General features: G+C 37.2%; 1 protein-coding gene across 2 annotated transcripts in view; it reads right to left on the bottom strand.

The window, feature by feature from the left end:
- Positions 1-209: 209 nt before the first annotated feature.
- Positions 210-16,171, bottom strand: part of PARP8 (poly(ADP-ribose) polymerase family member 8) — a 111,116-nt gene continuing 95,154 nt past the window's right edge. For both annotated transcript variants that reach the window (XM_064405792.1, XM_064405793.1), the window contains 11 exons: positions 14,313-14,438; positions 12,584-12,649; positions 11,255-11,322; positions 10,901-10,949; positions 10,063-10,175; positions 9,820-9,892; positions 8,779-8,848; positions 6,734-6,810; positions 5,710-5,779; positions 2,215-2,299; positions 210-1,607 (listed from right to left, as the gene is read on the bottom strand). In XM_064405792.1, the coding sequence (XP_064261862.1) occupies positions 1,505-1,607; positions 2,215-2,299; positions 5,710-5,779; positions 6,734-6,810; positions 8,779-8,848; positions 9,820-9,892; positions 10,063-10,175; positions 10,901-10,949; positions 11,255-11,322; positions 12,584-12,649; positions 14,313-14,438 (900 nt within the window). In that variant the 3' untranslated portion in view covers positions 210-1,504. The remainder of the gene's footprint in view (positions 1,608-2,214; positions 2,300-5,709; positions 5,780-6,733; positions 6,811-8,778; positions 8,849-9,819; positions 9,893-10,062; positions 10,176-10,900; positions 10,950-11,254; positions 11,323-12,583; positions 12,650-14,312; positions 14,439-16,171) is intronic.

Here is a 16,171-nt window from a genome sequence, read left to right as displayed (position 1 = left end):
ACCCAGAAAAATAAACTCTAAAGCAAATAAGTGCAGAATGCTAAAATACATCCCAGGTATATGCTCTTAGGCCAAATACCACTATTAACTTGTAGGGCACTTCAACTGCAGCAAGTAATACAGGAGTGTAGCATGAACTAGGAAGAAGAAATCATCCATTACAGCATATCTATTTCAGTTCTGTTTAAAAGAAACAAACACACCTGTGCTCTGTTGTGCTGTTATTTGGTGCTTTAGTATCTTTATTATGAAAGTAACATAAGAGAGGTTTCAGTCTATTTTTACTTTCTGAGGTGGCTTGTAGTAGTTGCACAGATGGGTAAGTTCAATTGCTCTCCATATTCAAGGGTCTGATTGATGCTTCAGGATAGCCACCATGAGGGCTGCCAAGGGCATTCATGAGGGCACAGGGTATGCTTTTTGTCTTGGAGACTGGACCCTTCTCTATCTGTGTTGCCATCCTATTCACTTGGAAAAAACAGTTGTTAATTTAAAAGACAGAGATATTTAAATTGATTTCTTATCGCTTAGAAATTAACTAATAAAACCATTTTACCAAGACAAAATCAGTAGAATTTTGCATTTGTATATATTTTCTGATGCACCAACAATCAACTCAACCATGTAAAAGCCTTAACTCAGCACATACTTTAAAGTAGATAAATTTCATCACAGAGCAATTTCACTGAAGTTAAGATGCAAACATTAAAAAACCTTGTTGATCTAATGAAATTGTAAAATCTAGTATATAAACCCAAACATTCTAAAAAGAAAATTAACAGCTTTAGGTTTTTCAGGTGTTTCCTAGGCTCGTATAATTTAAAAATGCAACTGAACTGCTTAATGGGTAAGACACTGTTCCAGAGAAGATAAAGAAAGCTGAACATATACCATCACATTCATTTTGCTTTGTTGCACCCAGTAAATAAAAAATGCATTGTTGTTTTCACCTTTGAGTCTAAATCCTAACTGCATTTGAGTAAAATAAAAAGAATCAAAGATAGCTGCAGGTAACCAATCTCTTCAATTTTACATATTCCAGACAACCTTTTATTGTGTTTTAATACGAGAATATTTTACTTATTGCAAAGTATCCTGCATAATACAGGTGCTCCGCTATAAAATCTTCTCTCTTACTTGTAATTCAGTCTTTCTAAATTTAAAATACCAGTATACAGTACTAAAACTTCCAATTGAAGTTTAGTATAAAAATATCAGCACAAAAGTCCTTTTTAATGTCTGTTTATCGTGAGCAACCCAAATGCCTATTTAATTATTAATTGTTTTAGTATAATAATAGACTTTGCACCCCTACAGTTGCTAATTGATACCATCTCAGGTATTTTGATGAGATACGAAATACTAAGTAAGAAAACAGTAAGTATTCAAATGGTTAATTTGCTTAGTGTAGTAATAATAAATTAGTTTTTTGCATCTTCTTCAGTTCAAAATCCAGCTTTGAGACTGAGGAAGGCTTCACATCAATTAAATAAGAGTGGTCCTTTTAACCAGTAGCAGTTTGATTGCCAATGACTCGAAGAATCTCTTTATGAATGTTTGGTTCCTGTGTATTTATACTTGTATCACCCACTTGACCATCTTCATAACTAAAAAATAAAAAAGAAAAGGTACAAAAAAGAATATAATATTAGTGTTTTATTAATCTACGTAAAAACATCAAAAAAATCTTGTTCTCTAAGTGCTTATTCTATATGTTCACTGTTTCTACTGAAGTGCTCTGGCGTGCTTCATCTTTATATGCAAATTCTAAACTCTGGAGAGTAGGAGGCTGCCACTGTCACTGAAACCCTGAGGCTGAATTAGCCACTAGGACCCAAAGGGGACAAATATTAGTTGAAAGGGGGAAATGCTCACAGCACAGATAGGAAGCCTTTAATGAATTCCTCAGCTTAAATACACACAGCCAAACAGAAATTATGCTTCATAATACATAGATAGACTTACTATAACACGAAGTAATGCCATTGAATAGGAAAAATCAGGAACTCTCCGTTCATTTGTATTAAAGACATTTACTAAACCTTTGACACTAGCCTATCCACACATTTCTAGCACAAGTAAGTAAAAGACAAAAAATGAAGGAATACCAAACAAAATTAGGAAGAAATGTCTTTTATCTAATTACAACTATTGGAGGGAACATAAAAAAGGGTCTAGTATGAAGTTGAATGTTAAGAAAAGCTTTGTACTCACACAAAGAAAAATCTTGTACACACATGATCCGTGTTGGGAACTACCCATATCTCCCCATGTTTGTGCAGGTCAGGTGAGGTTATCACTATCAGAGAAAGAACAAATTTCATAGTGATGAAAACATGCCTGGGAAACTCTGCTCTAAATGATTTTGGGTTTTATATATTTTAAATTGTCTTTTGGGAATGTGCAGCTTTCCTCTACATGTCTGTGCTGCAGTGCAGATTTTGAGCTGGCTGCTAGTACAAAAAAGGAGATGAACTTGATCCTTGTTTCCAAAATATACTTTTCTGAAAACACAGATGTTTGATGTATGGGAGCAAGTTGTTACATTAAATGGAAGTTTAAAAATGCACTTATTAAAACCTGAATTTAAAAAGCCATAGGGCTGTTAAAGAGGGTCTGAGACGTCTGATCAGCACTTGGAACAGGTATTTGTGTTTAGTGATGGCTGATCTGAAACCAAGATGCTTAAGACAAAGCTTGAAACTGTTATACATGGGATGTGCAATACTACAAAATATTTAAAACAAGTAGCAATTATGACTCAAGAGGTTCAAAAAGGTTGCCAAATCTTGTTCCGTGTATTTGATGATAGGTTGTTTACTAGCAGAATGAGGATAGCACAGAAGAGAAAGCTTTTCATTCCTAACTAGAAGCTATACCATCAATCCACATTTGCAGATATCTAAATGGACTTGAAGAGCATCTTTCTGGGCAAGGTGTCGAGCTGTGGGATGAGCAGGTTCATGGTGTGGTGGGTGAAGAACTGGCTGAGGGTCTGAGCCCAGAGGGCTGCAGTGAATGAGGCAACAACTGGTTGGTGACTGGTCACACCAGTGGTTGTTCCTCAGGGCTCCATTCCAGAGCCAGGTCTGTTCTGTGCATTTATGCACCATCTGCATGCAGCAGGTGAGTGCACCAGTAGCAGGTTTGCTGATGATCCAGACTGGGAGGTGCTGTGGATTCCTTTGAGGGACAAGAGGCTTTGCAGAGGGATGTAGATAGATTGGAGCACTGAGCAATCTCAAATGGGGTGAAATTTGTCAAGTCCAAATGGTGGATTCTGCACCTGGGAAGGAGTGACACCAGGCACAGGGTGAAGTGGGAGAGGGGTGGCTCAGGGTGGGTGAGCAGCCCCGAGGACAGAGCCCAGCCCAGAGCACCGAGCACGGCACAGCCCAGGGAGGGGATGGGCCCAGGACAGAGCCCAGCCCAGAGCACCGAGCACGGCACAGCCCAGGGAGGGGATGGGCCCGCTGGGCCCGGCCTCGGGGCCGCCTCTTCTGGGCCTGCTGGGCCCTGCAGCTGGGGAGGGATGGGAAGGTCCTTCCGTGCATCCTGAGGAGGGAACAGCTGGTGGGAGGGCTGGAAAACATGTCCTGGACACTAATGGAGGGGTTTGGCTTGTCTGGTTCAGAGAAAAAGGAGGTCGAGGGGTGACCTCACTACTCTGCAGCTTCCTGAGGAGGGGAAGGGCACAGGGAGGTGCTGAGCACCTCTCCCTGGTATGCAGGGACAGAATGTGTGGGAATGATTCAAAGCTGTGCTGGAGGAGGTTTAGACTGGACATTTCAAAGTATTTCTTTACTGAGAGGGTGGAATGCCAGGTTGGACTGGTGTAATTTTCTTCCCAGTGACTGGCAGGGGGCAGTTTTTGGATTTGTGCTGAACACAGTGTTGATAGTATAGAAATGTTTTTGTAACTGCTGAACAGGGCTTACACAGAGCCAGCCAAGGCCTTTTGTGATTCTCATACTGCCACAGTCCAAGAAAGCTGGGGATTCATGGGAGGTTGGGAGGAGACGCAGCTGGGACAGGTGACCCAAATTGACCAAAGGGATGTTCCAGACCACATGACATCACGCTCAGCATGCAAAGTGAGGGAAAGAAGGAGGAAAAGGGAACAATGGTGCTAGTCTTCCCAAGTAACCTCTACATGTGATGGCGCTGGGCTCTCCTAGAGATGGCTGAACAGCTCTATTGGAAGCAGTGAATTAATGTCTTGTTCTGCTTTGCTTGCATGCAGGGCTTTTGCTTTCCCTATTAACCTGTCTCTATCTCAACCCATGAGCGCTTTCGGGCTTCTACCCTTTGGACTCTCTCCCCAGCCCTGCTGGGAGAAAGTGAGTGAGGGCTGTGTGGGGCTTGGATGCTGGCTGGGGTTGAACTGTAATAGCTGGTGGCTTCCTACAGAGTGGTTGGTGTGCCCAACCTGTCAGTGTTTAAGAGACATTTAAACAATGATCCTAATCCATCCCTTAACAATTGTGCAGCACTGCACTGGTCAGGACTGGACTTGAGTGACAGTTGTTAGGCACTGAAATAGCCTGGTTTATTTTATTCTAACACCAATGTAACTACATGCATATTCAATTTTGATACTATTTCTTTCATGAATTGCAATTTTTAACAAACATTTCTTGCAATTAATGTTACATAAAATCTTTATTAATCATGTCCCCTAGACCACCTTCTGACACAGAGAAATGAATATGAAAACTGCAAATTATTTTACCAAGTATTTAAAATTCACTCGTATAAAATTGGTAATTCATTAGTAAGTACAAGGAAAGAACAACATGGATGAAAAAGTCTTTGTGAAAGATGTAATTTACATTTAAAAATTCAAGCATTAAAGGCCAAATAATTAATATTGTTCCTTATGGAAGTTTTAGAACTAAAATTCTGTATTTTTCTGTAAAGATCAAATTGCTTTTTCATGTTGACTGACACATCTGTACTTCTGTAGAGCTGAAAGATTCTATTTTGAAATACTACATTTTCTACATCCTGTCTTAATCTTCACTTTTTAAAACAAACAAATGCTCCAAATGATGGGCAAATTGGGCTAATATAATTTCTAAGATTAGGTCCTAACTACAGGTGCTAATTCAAAATCTAATTCTTATTCAAATGTCACAATTTGTTCTTAAAACCTGCTGAGGTTTCACTAGTTATTAACAGAATAGCTAATTCCTTCAAGAATGACTGTATGCAAGTATTAGATTTTAACTTCCCAAAATTTCTGAAGCAAATAAAGAGAACATACTGGTTGCTAGATGGTCAGTATGCTTGCTTGAACAGTGAAAAATTATTTGGAAATTCTATATGAAAGGTGTTTTTTCCTGACTTTTATGTGTTTAAAGCATTTGTCAAGAGCTTCCAAGAAGTCAGTGCTTCAAATAAAGGACATGGCTTTAGTTTTCTTGATGGTTTAGGAAGAGGAACACATTTGAAACACAGATTTGAAACCAGATGATCAGTCACTATATGTATATGATATCTCACGACAATTCAACATCTGCTACAGGTTCTGTTCAGAGGGGAAATGCTCCTATTGAAGTGTAAAGGTCAGCTGTTGAGCAAGTACTCCTACACCTACCAGTATTTTCTTGCCTAAACAACCAACTAAAGCTCCCACTGATTTGCACCCTGTAACCTGTGCATTTTGTGGCCATGACTAAAACAGCTTCACAAGGGCTTTCAGCTTACCTTCACATAAGGCTATGCATTTTAAGTTACGGCTTTGCAAAAATTGTGACTGCTGTCCTTTCTTCTGTGACTGAGATGCAAAAAAGTGAGAAAATAGAATTAGTGCAGTAAAACAGAGAGAAAAAGCAACATAGGAGACAGCTGCTATTTTCACTGGTTTATTAATAAACAAAGGTAGAGGCAGTCTTTCTAAAAGGTCTCTATTTTATCTCTAAATGTAACAGAATTTATAAAAAGAACCCTATTATTTATTTGCATTATAGCAGGAGAGATTTGAACGCCTTTATCCAGAAAAATAATATCAAAAAGTGCCTAATTATTACAAAATTAAAGTGTTATCAGAAATACCACTTCTATTGATAAACAAATTGATATCAGAAAAAAAAAAAGGAAGAGAAAGATAAATTTAGTCACTAATTCTTTGGTCACTACCCTGATATTTTATTTGCCTTCCTGCTTCTGAGAGCTTCTACTGGGACATGCCAATCTACATTCAAAGCCAGATTATTCTGTAATTTCTGTGCTAATCATGGAGACGGATATAAGATAGTTTACTGAAATTTAACCCTATGCAGAGATGCTGTGAATTTGCCTTAGATACAGCAGAATTGTAATGGTTCAACATGCAAAATTTGTGAGAAATAAAAAATTACTTGCTATAAATTAAATGCTGCTCATTTCCCAGCAATAACCATTCTCCATTTCTTTTGAATCATTATTCTGGAAGTCTAAAACTCAGAAGGCCAGGGGTTGCTAGGGGCCATAACGCAACCTGCATTTCATCTTCATTCTCTTCCTAAATTCTTCTGCTTTGAAAAGAACAGCACAAGGTCTGCAATACACTCCGTAAATTTTTACTAGAGCAGTTGGACTGTATTTGATATTTGCAGTCTCTGAAGTTGTTTATGTCATTCAATGCAATAACACTGGTAAGTTGCACAAAGGAAATATTACCTCTCTTTCAGCTACTGAGCTCCCAATAATAAATCCCACAAATCTTCCAGAGATGGTTGATGTACCATACCTGTGATGTATTACTGCCCTTACTTCCTGAAGCTGGTTCATCTTTAGCTGACACCTTCTGCTGCTTCTTGTTCATCCCTAGGAATATTAAAATCATGTAAGATACCCTGCCCTATAAATACCATAAAAAGCAGAGTTAATTTAAGTATGAGAGAATGGAAGAGGTAGCACAGTAAGAATCACAGTCTTTTGCATGGCACTCAAAAAGCTGGTAAACTCTGTCACAGAATATCACAATATACATCCTGTAAATTACAGGTACCTCTGCCTCTACTGCAAAGACTTTAGCAAAGTCAAGTAGGTGCAAAAGGAGATAAACCTGAGCCTAAATGCCATTAAATTCAGATCAGGAATATTCTTATGTGGTGGCTTAACGGGGTTGTAGATCAGCATGTGCTCAGTCCAATTGCCCCTATTCAGGCTGAAATAAAAGTCTGATTTATTGTGGGTGGGAAGGCAAAAATCACAAGAGAAAGAACTTTATATATTCATCTTTAGCACTTCAGGGAATTTTATTGAAAGTCTAATTAATTTGTATGAGTAGGGAATTTAAGTTTTGAAATCTACCTTGGTTTGATCTCCTTAGGTACACACAAAATATTAAATTATTTGTCAGTCACATTTGATCCAATTCTGTTTCAGAAACTGAAACATCTACATTTGCGCCTTAGTTTTCATTCATATCCCTCATGTTGGTTTATATAAAATTCCTGTTTTGCATGATACTATGGGCTTGAGTTTCCAGCATCCTGTATTTCACAGAGTCATGGAACAGTTTGGGTTGGAGGGGACCTGAAAGATCATCATGTTCCAAGCCCTCTGCCATTGGGAAGGACACCTTCTGCTAGACCTGGTTGCTCTGAGCCCCATCTAACTTGACCTTGAACACTTCCATTATTTGGCTGAATTATGGGAAAATTTAACTCTGTGAAGGAACAGAACGTGTATGACTCCTTCATAGTTTTTACTGGCATCAAGGATTACACACTTCAGTGGAACACAAGCCTCCTTTCTGGAGGAGACAGGATGGAAAGGGCCAAGACAGGCAGAGAGAGGAGCAATAGCATATTGAAGCTGACAAAGCAGTATTGTCCAAAAAGAAAGACATTTTGTTAGATAAGGATACTTCAACCAGCACATTTAGTGAGACCTAAGAAGCCTTCATACTCATGTAATCCTGATAAACTAGAAGTCTAGAGATAACTGATGTTGAAGTTCCTCAAATAGTAGCCCAAAAAGTTGAGCTCCTAAAATGTGACCTAGAAACACTGAATATCAGAAAGCATAACTATAACTCCCAGAATCATCTACATGCACATGAACACATATCAAACTATATACCCCCACTTTGATACGTGAGGAAATGGTAAATACAACATACTTAAACAAGAAAGTCACCATATTTTAAAATCCCTCTCAATGTACATATCCAGCTGTCTTGTTTTTAATATGCTTTTGTTTATTATTTAATTTTTTATGATTTAATTAATGGAAAACTCTGCACAACTCACTTTAGGATTCAATAGTGGGACAAATTATGTTCCTTCTCAGGCTAAAATAAACACACTGAACTCTACTTTCTATGTAATCTTGATGTGGTGATACTTGGGAATACTCTTAAATATACAGTGTTGAACATGTCTATTGATCAATACTTGTTTTGTCAAATGAAGTCATAAAAGACCATGAACTCTTAGGTAAAGTTAGATGGAACTTAGGCAGGTATTGACAAGAATCACAAAGTTGGATTTCAGCTGAATCATCAAGATCTACTACATACAGCATTCAGTACTGGCTAATATTTACTTTAAGCACAGTTCAAGAATTCTAAGCACCTTGAAAAATAAGGAGAGTGTTTAACAAAGTAATTTTCTATTTTCTTACTATTTATATTAAAAAAAATTCTCTTTTTTTGAGTAAATTTAATCATGGCCAGCAAGGATTAAATTGAATATAATGTTTTAAACAGCAAAGCTGTAAGAAGAAGCAGTAGAATAAGATACACCCCTATATTTGTCCAACTTTATAGTGATTTATAAATATCACCTGAGTAACCAAATGATATGCTTGACAATGGACTAAGGTAGATTCCACTTCCAAACATTGCACCATGGAGCTGAAAAAGAGAAGAGTGATTACTTGGCATTAGTTTGGTTACAAAATAATAATAATTACAGGAACAGGTCATAGCGCATTTACCCACCCTACTAATTTATTTTGGGTAATTAAGAGTGTTCAAAGAAGTCTTTTTAAAAAGTCATGCCCTGAGTATAAAACTAATATATATATATATATCTATCTATCTATCTATCTATATATATATATATATATATATATCTATATATCTATATATATATATATCTCCTGGAAATTAAAAAACAGATGCCCACACATAATTTTATATAAGACTTATATATAAAATTGTGGTTTCTGTTTTTAAACCTAATATTACTATAGAGGATGTCTACAAGAGTGTTTCTGTACATGACCAAATATGTTCTGGGATTCTCTTCCAAGGTACATGGACTCAGCTCTGGGGAGGGCTGCTCAAACCACAGTGCTAAAATACTCTGCATTAGAGCTCCCCAGTCCCTCTGTAGTGCCTACTTTGCTCTGCAATAGTGATCTCCTGATGGTTCAGTCTGAGAAGTTTGCACTAGATCCCTTCCAGCCAGCTGCATGCTTCCATTCCCAAAGAAATAAGACAGGCAGAGAAAGTGCTGCAAGACCAGTTCCTGTAACTCTAGCATGTTTCTGGGTCCTATGACATGGAGACATTTTAGGCAGCTCTGACTTTCACTTGCAACTGCTTTTAAGCAGTACCGAGCAAAGCCTCCTAGAGGTGCTGCTCCACAATGTAAAACTGAAACTGATTCCCACAGAGAGATTTTCTAGACGTTTTAGCAGACATGTTACTTCATATTAATTGCATCAGAAGAGTACTTTTCCCAGGAAACATGATGGTATTTGAAATTATCCCTTCTTCTACCTATATGGCTAACCAGAATGAAACCCTCTGAAAACTTGCCAAAGCTAGGATGTAACCAAGCGTGCACAGGTTAGCTAAAATCTATTTTGCTTATTTACCTGCAGCCTCGTATTGGAAGCAACAACTAAGCCGTTCCTCAGGATGGAATGCCAATTTTCAATGTGTGAACCACTGAATAAAATGAAAAACAAAGCGATAAAATTCCCAGTGTAAAATGCAAAAATTACATCACAAATTCTTTAAAACAGTAGATTCACAGCTGCAAACCTCAAAATGCCAGAAGTAAAAAAAATAGCATGGCATTTCAATAACCTTTGGTTATTAGGATTATGTGTACTCACTGAAATGCAAAGGTACTTCCGTAAAGATTTTTAGCAGCTCGGAAATTGGATTCTTTGGCTGGTGGACTGCTGAGAAGAAGGAACTGGTGGGGAGTGTGCATAAACTTCAGTTGCTGTAAAAAATAGGAGTGCACATGTGAAGAAAAGTTCATTAATATGAAAATATTGCAATTCTCTGATGGCAATCCTTAAGATATCAGGCTTTTCCACACAACACATGACTGCATCTAAATAACTACATGAACTAAGTTGAAACTGGTCTAACTTCCACAGTTTCAAGCTGAAATCAAATAATAAGAATGACTGTCAGTTTATGAAACATATGAAAGTTTTTGGAAAGTATATTTCAATTTAAAATGGCTTCAGTAATTAAACTGAACAATTTCATCATAGTACTCTATCAGAGCTGACTTTCAATTAAGGTTATTTGGAAGGCTGCATATTACTACCCCCTTAATCAGAGGTTACTTATATGTGGATCTCCTGATACAGCATGTTTGTGTGCACTGCTTTCTGTACAATTCTGCATCTAATATTCTATATGGTAACAAAAAAAAAGTGATGTTTTTCTCACCTAATCCCAGACAATTACAAGGTAGATATCTGAATCTGAACTACTCACCTCAAATAGGTTTTTTATGAACATTATTCCCTTGATCTATTTCAGATATTCACATGTTTCTAAAAATCATGACCTAAAACTGCCTTGTCTATTAAAGGAGTCCATGCAGTCAGTTTGAATGCAGGCACCTATGTTTTGCTAGTAAACTCCCACCTAAAATGCTAATGCAAGCCATAAAAAAAATCAGAAAATAATAAGAAACACACAGACACTTACTCTGTTCACTGGTAGCTTCACGATATGTGATCTATTACTAGAAATAACCCTAAAATGAGAAACAGATGTATTAGATGTAGTAACCAAACCAAACTTAAAAATGTATTATGAATGGCTATCGCAAAACATCTAGCTGTAGGCCTCTAAACCTATCAGTCAGAAGTAGGCCAAACCTTAACTAGAAAATGAGATCAGAGGACCCAGATGAGGTCCAGAAACAATCCAGAATAGCTGCAGTTGAAAATACCAAGGTTAATTATTAGGCTGACCTTATATCACATTACACTGGTCAAGTGATTATTCATTACAAATGATAATTTAGTAATTATTATCTCATGTGAATCAACTTTATACCATTGTAGAAGAGGATGTGCAAGCGGATCTTGTTTATCCATCTGCTTCTTTATTTCCAAGTAAGGTGCCTAGAAAAGAGTAATTATGTTATTTCTAGGTTGAATTTTATATGTCACGTTGCCCATGATTTCATCTATTAAAATGAATACATTATTAGGTTTAAATCACAGCTTTACTGATATGCAGCATAATAGAGTTATAAATGTGTTTTGACAACAAGAATTAATATAGCGATTATTTTCCCTAGAGTAAGATAATAAGCATATAATTAGCATCAAAATGATTATATTATTGCAAACATTGGTGATCACAGGGAGAATAGAAGATGGCATCTATTTTTGTGTGGCTCTTGATTAAGAAACTGGGACTTCACAAAATTAAGTCTCTCAAAAAAACCCAAAATAATCTATTTGGTATTTTCAACTGTTTCAAGGTATAAATACCATGTCATATTATAATTTCTTTGAAAACTCTTCTTGATTTCAATCACAATGCAAAGCATCCCTTTAAAATTCATTAGTCCAAGAATTTTTTAACATTTAAAAAAAACCCAGAAAGGTAATTATTTTTTATTTTTTAAAAGACATCAGAAACACCTGATTTTTAAAAATTTTACAAAATGTTACACAAATTACCAAGAAAAAAGTGAATTTTAATTTTCAGTTTATTTTATTCCTTTCTATACATTCTTCACTCAGGAATCCCAAAGTATTTTCTTAATACACAGAACAAGATTGAAAACTGTCATGAGGATGCATTTACATAGCAGTTGGAAAAGCAAGATATATGGAAGAGATTTAAATAACAACTTCTAATCAGCTGGGTTGTTTGGTAAAGGAGTGTAAAAAACAGAAACACAGCTATCACATGCCATGAGAAATAATATGACAGTAAACCCAAGGGACCCAACCTTCCAAGTCCCTAACTCTGCTTAGCTGATAGAGAAATTTGCTATAATAGAAATAATATCATGGCATTAAGAATACCATTCAGAACATTGACACAAGATCAATTTCTTTTGCTTTGGAAGTAAAGTCTCTGGCTTTGATATTTCCAGAAATGCAGCAGTTGGTGATTACCCCATTACAAAGTCTCATTCTGCTGTTATTATCTCTTATTTAATATCCAAAAGATCTGAGTTCTACTTCATTACTTTTATTTAATTGGCATTAAGGATAGGTTTGTTATTTTGAACAAACATTTCAATATCATTACAGTTATATAGGAAAGAGATGATACTATTGACTTCCCAACCTATGGGCAGGGAAGACAAACATCATTCAAGTTCTAGAAACAGTGATTAAGTTAGGTAAATATATTTAAATTTACCTGTGTCATCTCTCTGATGGAAGTGATACTGTCCAATGCTTTCATGACTCGGTCATAGTTCTTCTTCTGATGTTGCATAAAATACACAAATAAGTTCAAAGAGTATTAGTATTTGGCTCAAAAAAAATTGAATTCTTTGAGTGTGTATAAAACCAAAGCTAGGAGAAACGTTGGGTAAATCAATTCTTTCAAACGTCTCTGATCATTAGCTTTCTTCCACAGACTGTCATTCATCATCCAGAAAAATTCCTTGAAAAAATATTGTTTCTATGATCTTCTTTGAATTTCACTGCGATCTCCAAAACACTCCAAAAATCAGCCCATTTTAAAACAAATATTTGTAACTAAACACAGTTATTTGGACAACATGCTCTTGAAGTAAATAATGCAGTGACCCAAACAGATTTGAAATAAAATGCATATAGACACATGTGTTTCCTTTGCTAGCAGATCTATAAAACTTCATAGATCCTTCAGTCCCTTTGCCTCATGCTGATCTTTGCTGACCTACTGCTTGGGAACCACTACCAGACAGCTCCACCTGCACTGAGACAACAGGTTAAACAGTCCATGCTTCACCACTCCACAGCAGCTCCACTGCTCCCCATCTTCGGGTCTTGCCAGCACATCACAGAACACCTCAGCCTCTCCTGACAAAGAACTCCTGCTGGCTGGCCCTTGTTCAGAAAGAGTGAAATGCATCCCAGTGCAGGACATGCCGAGTTCTCATCTATGCCTTTGGGGAGATGGCTTTAGGGAGATGTTATAGTCATGGCTTGAGGGCTTTCCTGAAAGGCAGCATTTGGAGTCCGAGGAGCAGGTAACACAAGGACAATTCTTTATTTCAAAATTGATGCTTGTACAAAACTCAACTATTAACATCTGACAAAATTACATACAATGAAATAACTGCTTGCAGTGAGAAAATGAGATGACAGCAATGACACTTCTAAGAATGAAAAGATGGACTGGAAATCCCCTGGCTTACATGACCTCTATCTCTCAAAGGCCATCTTTCTTTTTGTATTCAATGTGCACATTGAGAGAAAAACACTTAGAATATAAAATTTTGCATCCAGAATTTGTCCCTTAGAAGAGTTTCTTGGCTTTAACATAACCTACACTTTTGCCATGGTTTAGGGATGGTATTCTCCAACTTACTGTTCCCACTGAGACCTAGCAGTGCTCACTGTCCTCTTCCCTCTCCTCCTTCCACTTTGTGGGATAGAGAATTGGGAGGCACAAAGGTAAAGATCATGGGTCGAGGTAAGAACAATCAGCTAGAAACAGCAATGAGACAAGAAAACCAGCAACAAACAACATCCCTCTGCCAAGGGGCAGAGGGACAAACAACTGCTGACAAACAAACAACTGCTCCCTCTGCCAAGTAAAATGGGAACTCTTTTTCCTCTTTTCCCTGGAAGAGACTCCCTTCCCCCTGCTCCCAGAAATGATGTGAGGTGGTATAGAAAAACCTCTGGGTCTTAGCCATATCCCATTCTGGCTACTGCAAAAATTGACCATGTCCTGGCCAGAACTAGGACAAGTCTATATTCAAGTACTTTCTCAGAGACAATAAATAAAAGATGCAAAGTTTTAAAAACACACTTGTGCTATATTCTGGAGCTGTATCACATAATAAAGGAGACTCCTCCATGAGAAGTCTTTGCTTTGAAATCTCATGTTTGACCAAAACCAAGCGATGGCATAATTAAAGGTAGCTACTTACCCTGGGGTTAAAGGCCAGCATCTGAGGATCATTGGGATCAACTACAGAAGGGTATGGCTCAAAAATTACAACTTTCCTAGGTGATTCTAATGCAGACCGACACATAGATACCAACAGATCAACCACCTGGGGACAAAGAAAGACATATTTATTATGTTTATTCAAAATAAGTACTTTTATAGTGTATCTTTTAGTCTGCCTTTTATCCTGTCTGCCTTTTTTTTTTTTTTCCACATTATAGATATATGGTATTTCATTCTCACCTATATTGCCCAAACTGTGTTATCCGCAGGAGATAGCTCAGGACTAAATTTTTTCCACTGACCACAGAGTTTGGGTTCAGCCATGGCACATTATTCCATGTGCATATAAGCAGGACCAGTATCTGGTCCTAAAAGTATTATAACATCAAATATATTGCTGGAAGTATAGCTTTCTCTTGTGCACACATGTGAATTCATGTATCAAATTTATTCACTAAGGAAATTAAATTGTACTAGATCTGTGTATCTCTGTATAGACATGCCAGTAAAAACTTCGCTCAAGAACAAAAAATAGTCTGTCAAATTTGTACCACTTTCTGCTTTTCTCCTGAAGAGTGTAATCACAGAAACACTTGAAAACATTGCTTCTGCTAAACGCAGAATACTGCAATGATTTAACAGCCATCTGCACAGCTCACACTGGGGCATCCACTTCTTTCCATCCTGTTATACAGAATTACAACACTTTTCTGAGTATCTTTGATTTTCACAATTTCTCCACAGGATTGTCCATGTAATGTGCACACAGACGTGTGTACATAAGTAAATAAACCACTTAGACATATATTCCCATGTAATTGTTTCAAAATACGTAATTCAGAGGTTAAAAATTGAATACAGCAATAACAAAAATGAAAGAATGCAGCTTTCTGGCAGCTGTGAAATATAAATCCAGCTCATAATGGAATCCAAAATTGCTACATTATAAAGTAGCTGCAGATTAACTCATTTCCTCATGTTTTTTCTGAGCCTTCTGAAAACATTCCTGTGTGAAACCAACTTTTCCATAAAAGAAAGGAAAAGCCGAGACAAGCTGAAGTTAGTAGATACTCCTGGTTCCCCCCACAACTCCACACAGAGCAGATTTCATCTCACGGCTCAGACTCATCTACACGATTTTCTAAGTCTGTCATTGTATCTGGATGGAAAAAAAATTATGGTCCTTTAGAGAACCAGAATGAAAATAAGAATAATGATGAAAGGGGAAAAAAGAACAGTGCTGTGGTGAGTCATACAGCTGCCATTCTCCTTCTCTGCTCCTTCAGCATTAATGGACAATTTTCTCCATCAGTTTTAATATATTCTGTTAGTTCCAGTTACTAAATATCTCACATATATTGAAAAATGAAATTACTTAAATAATGATCCCTTCCCCAATGGTTCTCTGATTATTTTCCAGTTTATACTATCTGTATGTGAGATGAATGTTTTGAAATAGGGCATATGCACTAGCATTTGCAAAGGAGATCAGCAACCAGATCAGGCAGCAGACTTCCCCATGTGTAAATGTATTACCGTGAAATTGAGCATGAGTTCACCCTGCTTCTGAGAAGCACTACTTAGTCTGCTGTCACAAAACACTCCTAGGGAAGAGCTTTTTGAGTCCCCAGATCTTTTAATGCAGAGACTCAAAGCTGTCTTGTTTTATGATTTGCACGATGGGACACTGTCTTAAAACTGGCACAGTTCTACTCGGACACCATCCCTAAGCCCTCCTTTAAACAAACTGTTGACTCCTAGATGTTTCCAACTCTGCTTTCTTTTTTTCCTGTGAGGTCATTGTTTTGAGTTGATGGAATGCAAAACATCTTAAGC

This window comes from Passer domesticus, chromosome Z (assembly GCF_036417665.1).
Source record: "Passer domesticus isolate bPasDom1 chromosome Z, bPasDom1.hap1, whole genome shotgun sequence".
NCBI lineage: Eukaryota > Metazoa > Chordata > Aves > Passeriformes > Passeridae > Passer > Passer domesticus.
The sequence above is the reverse complement of the archived record's forward strand: the minus strand, read 5'-3'. Positions and strand labels throughout refer to the sequence as shown.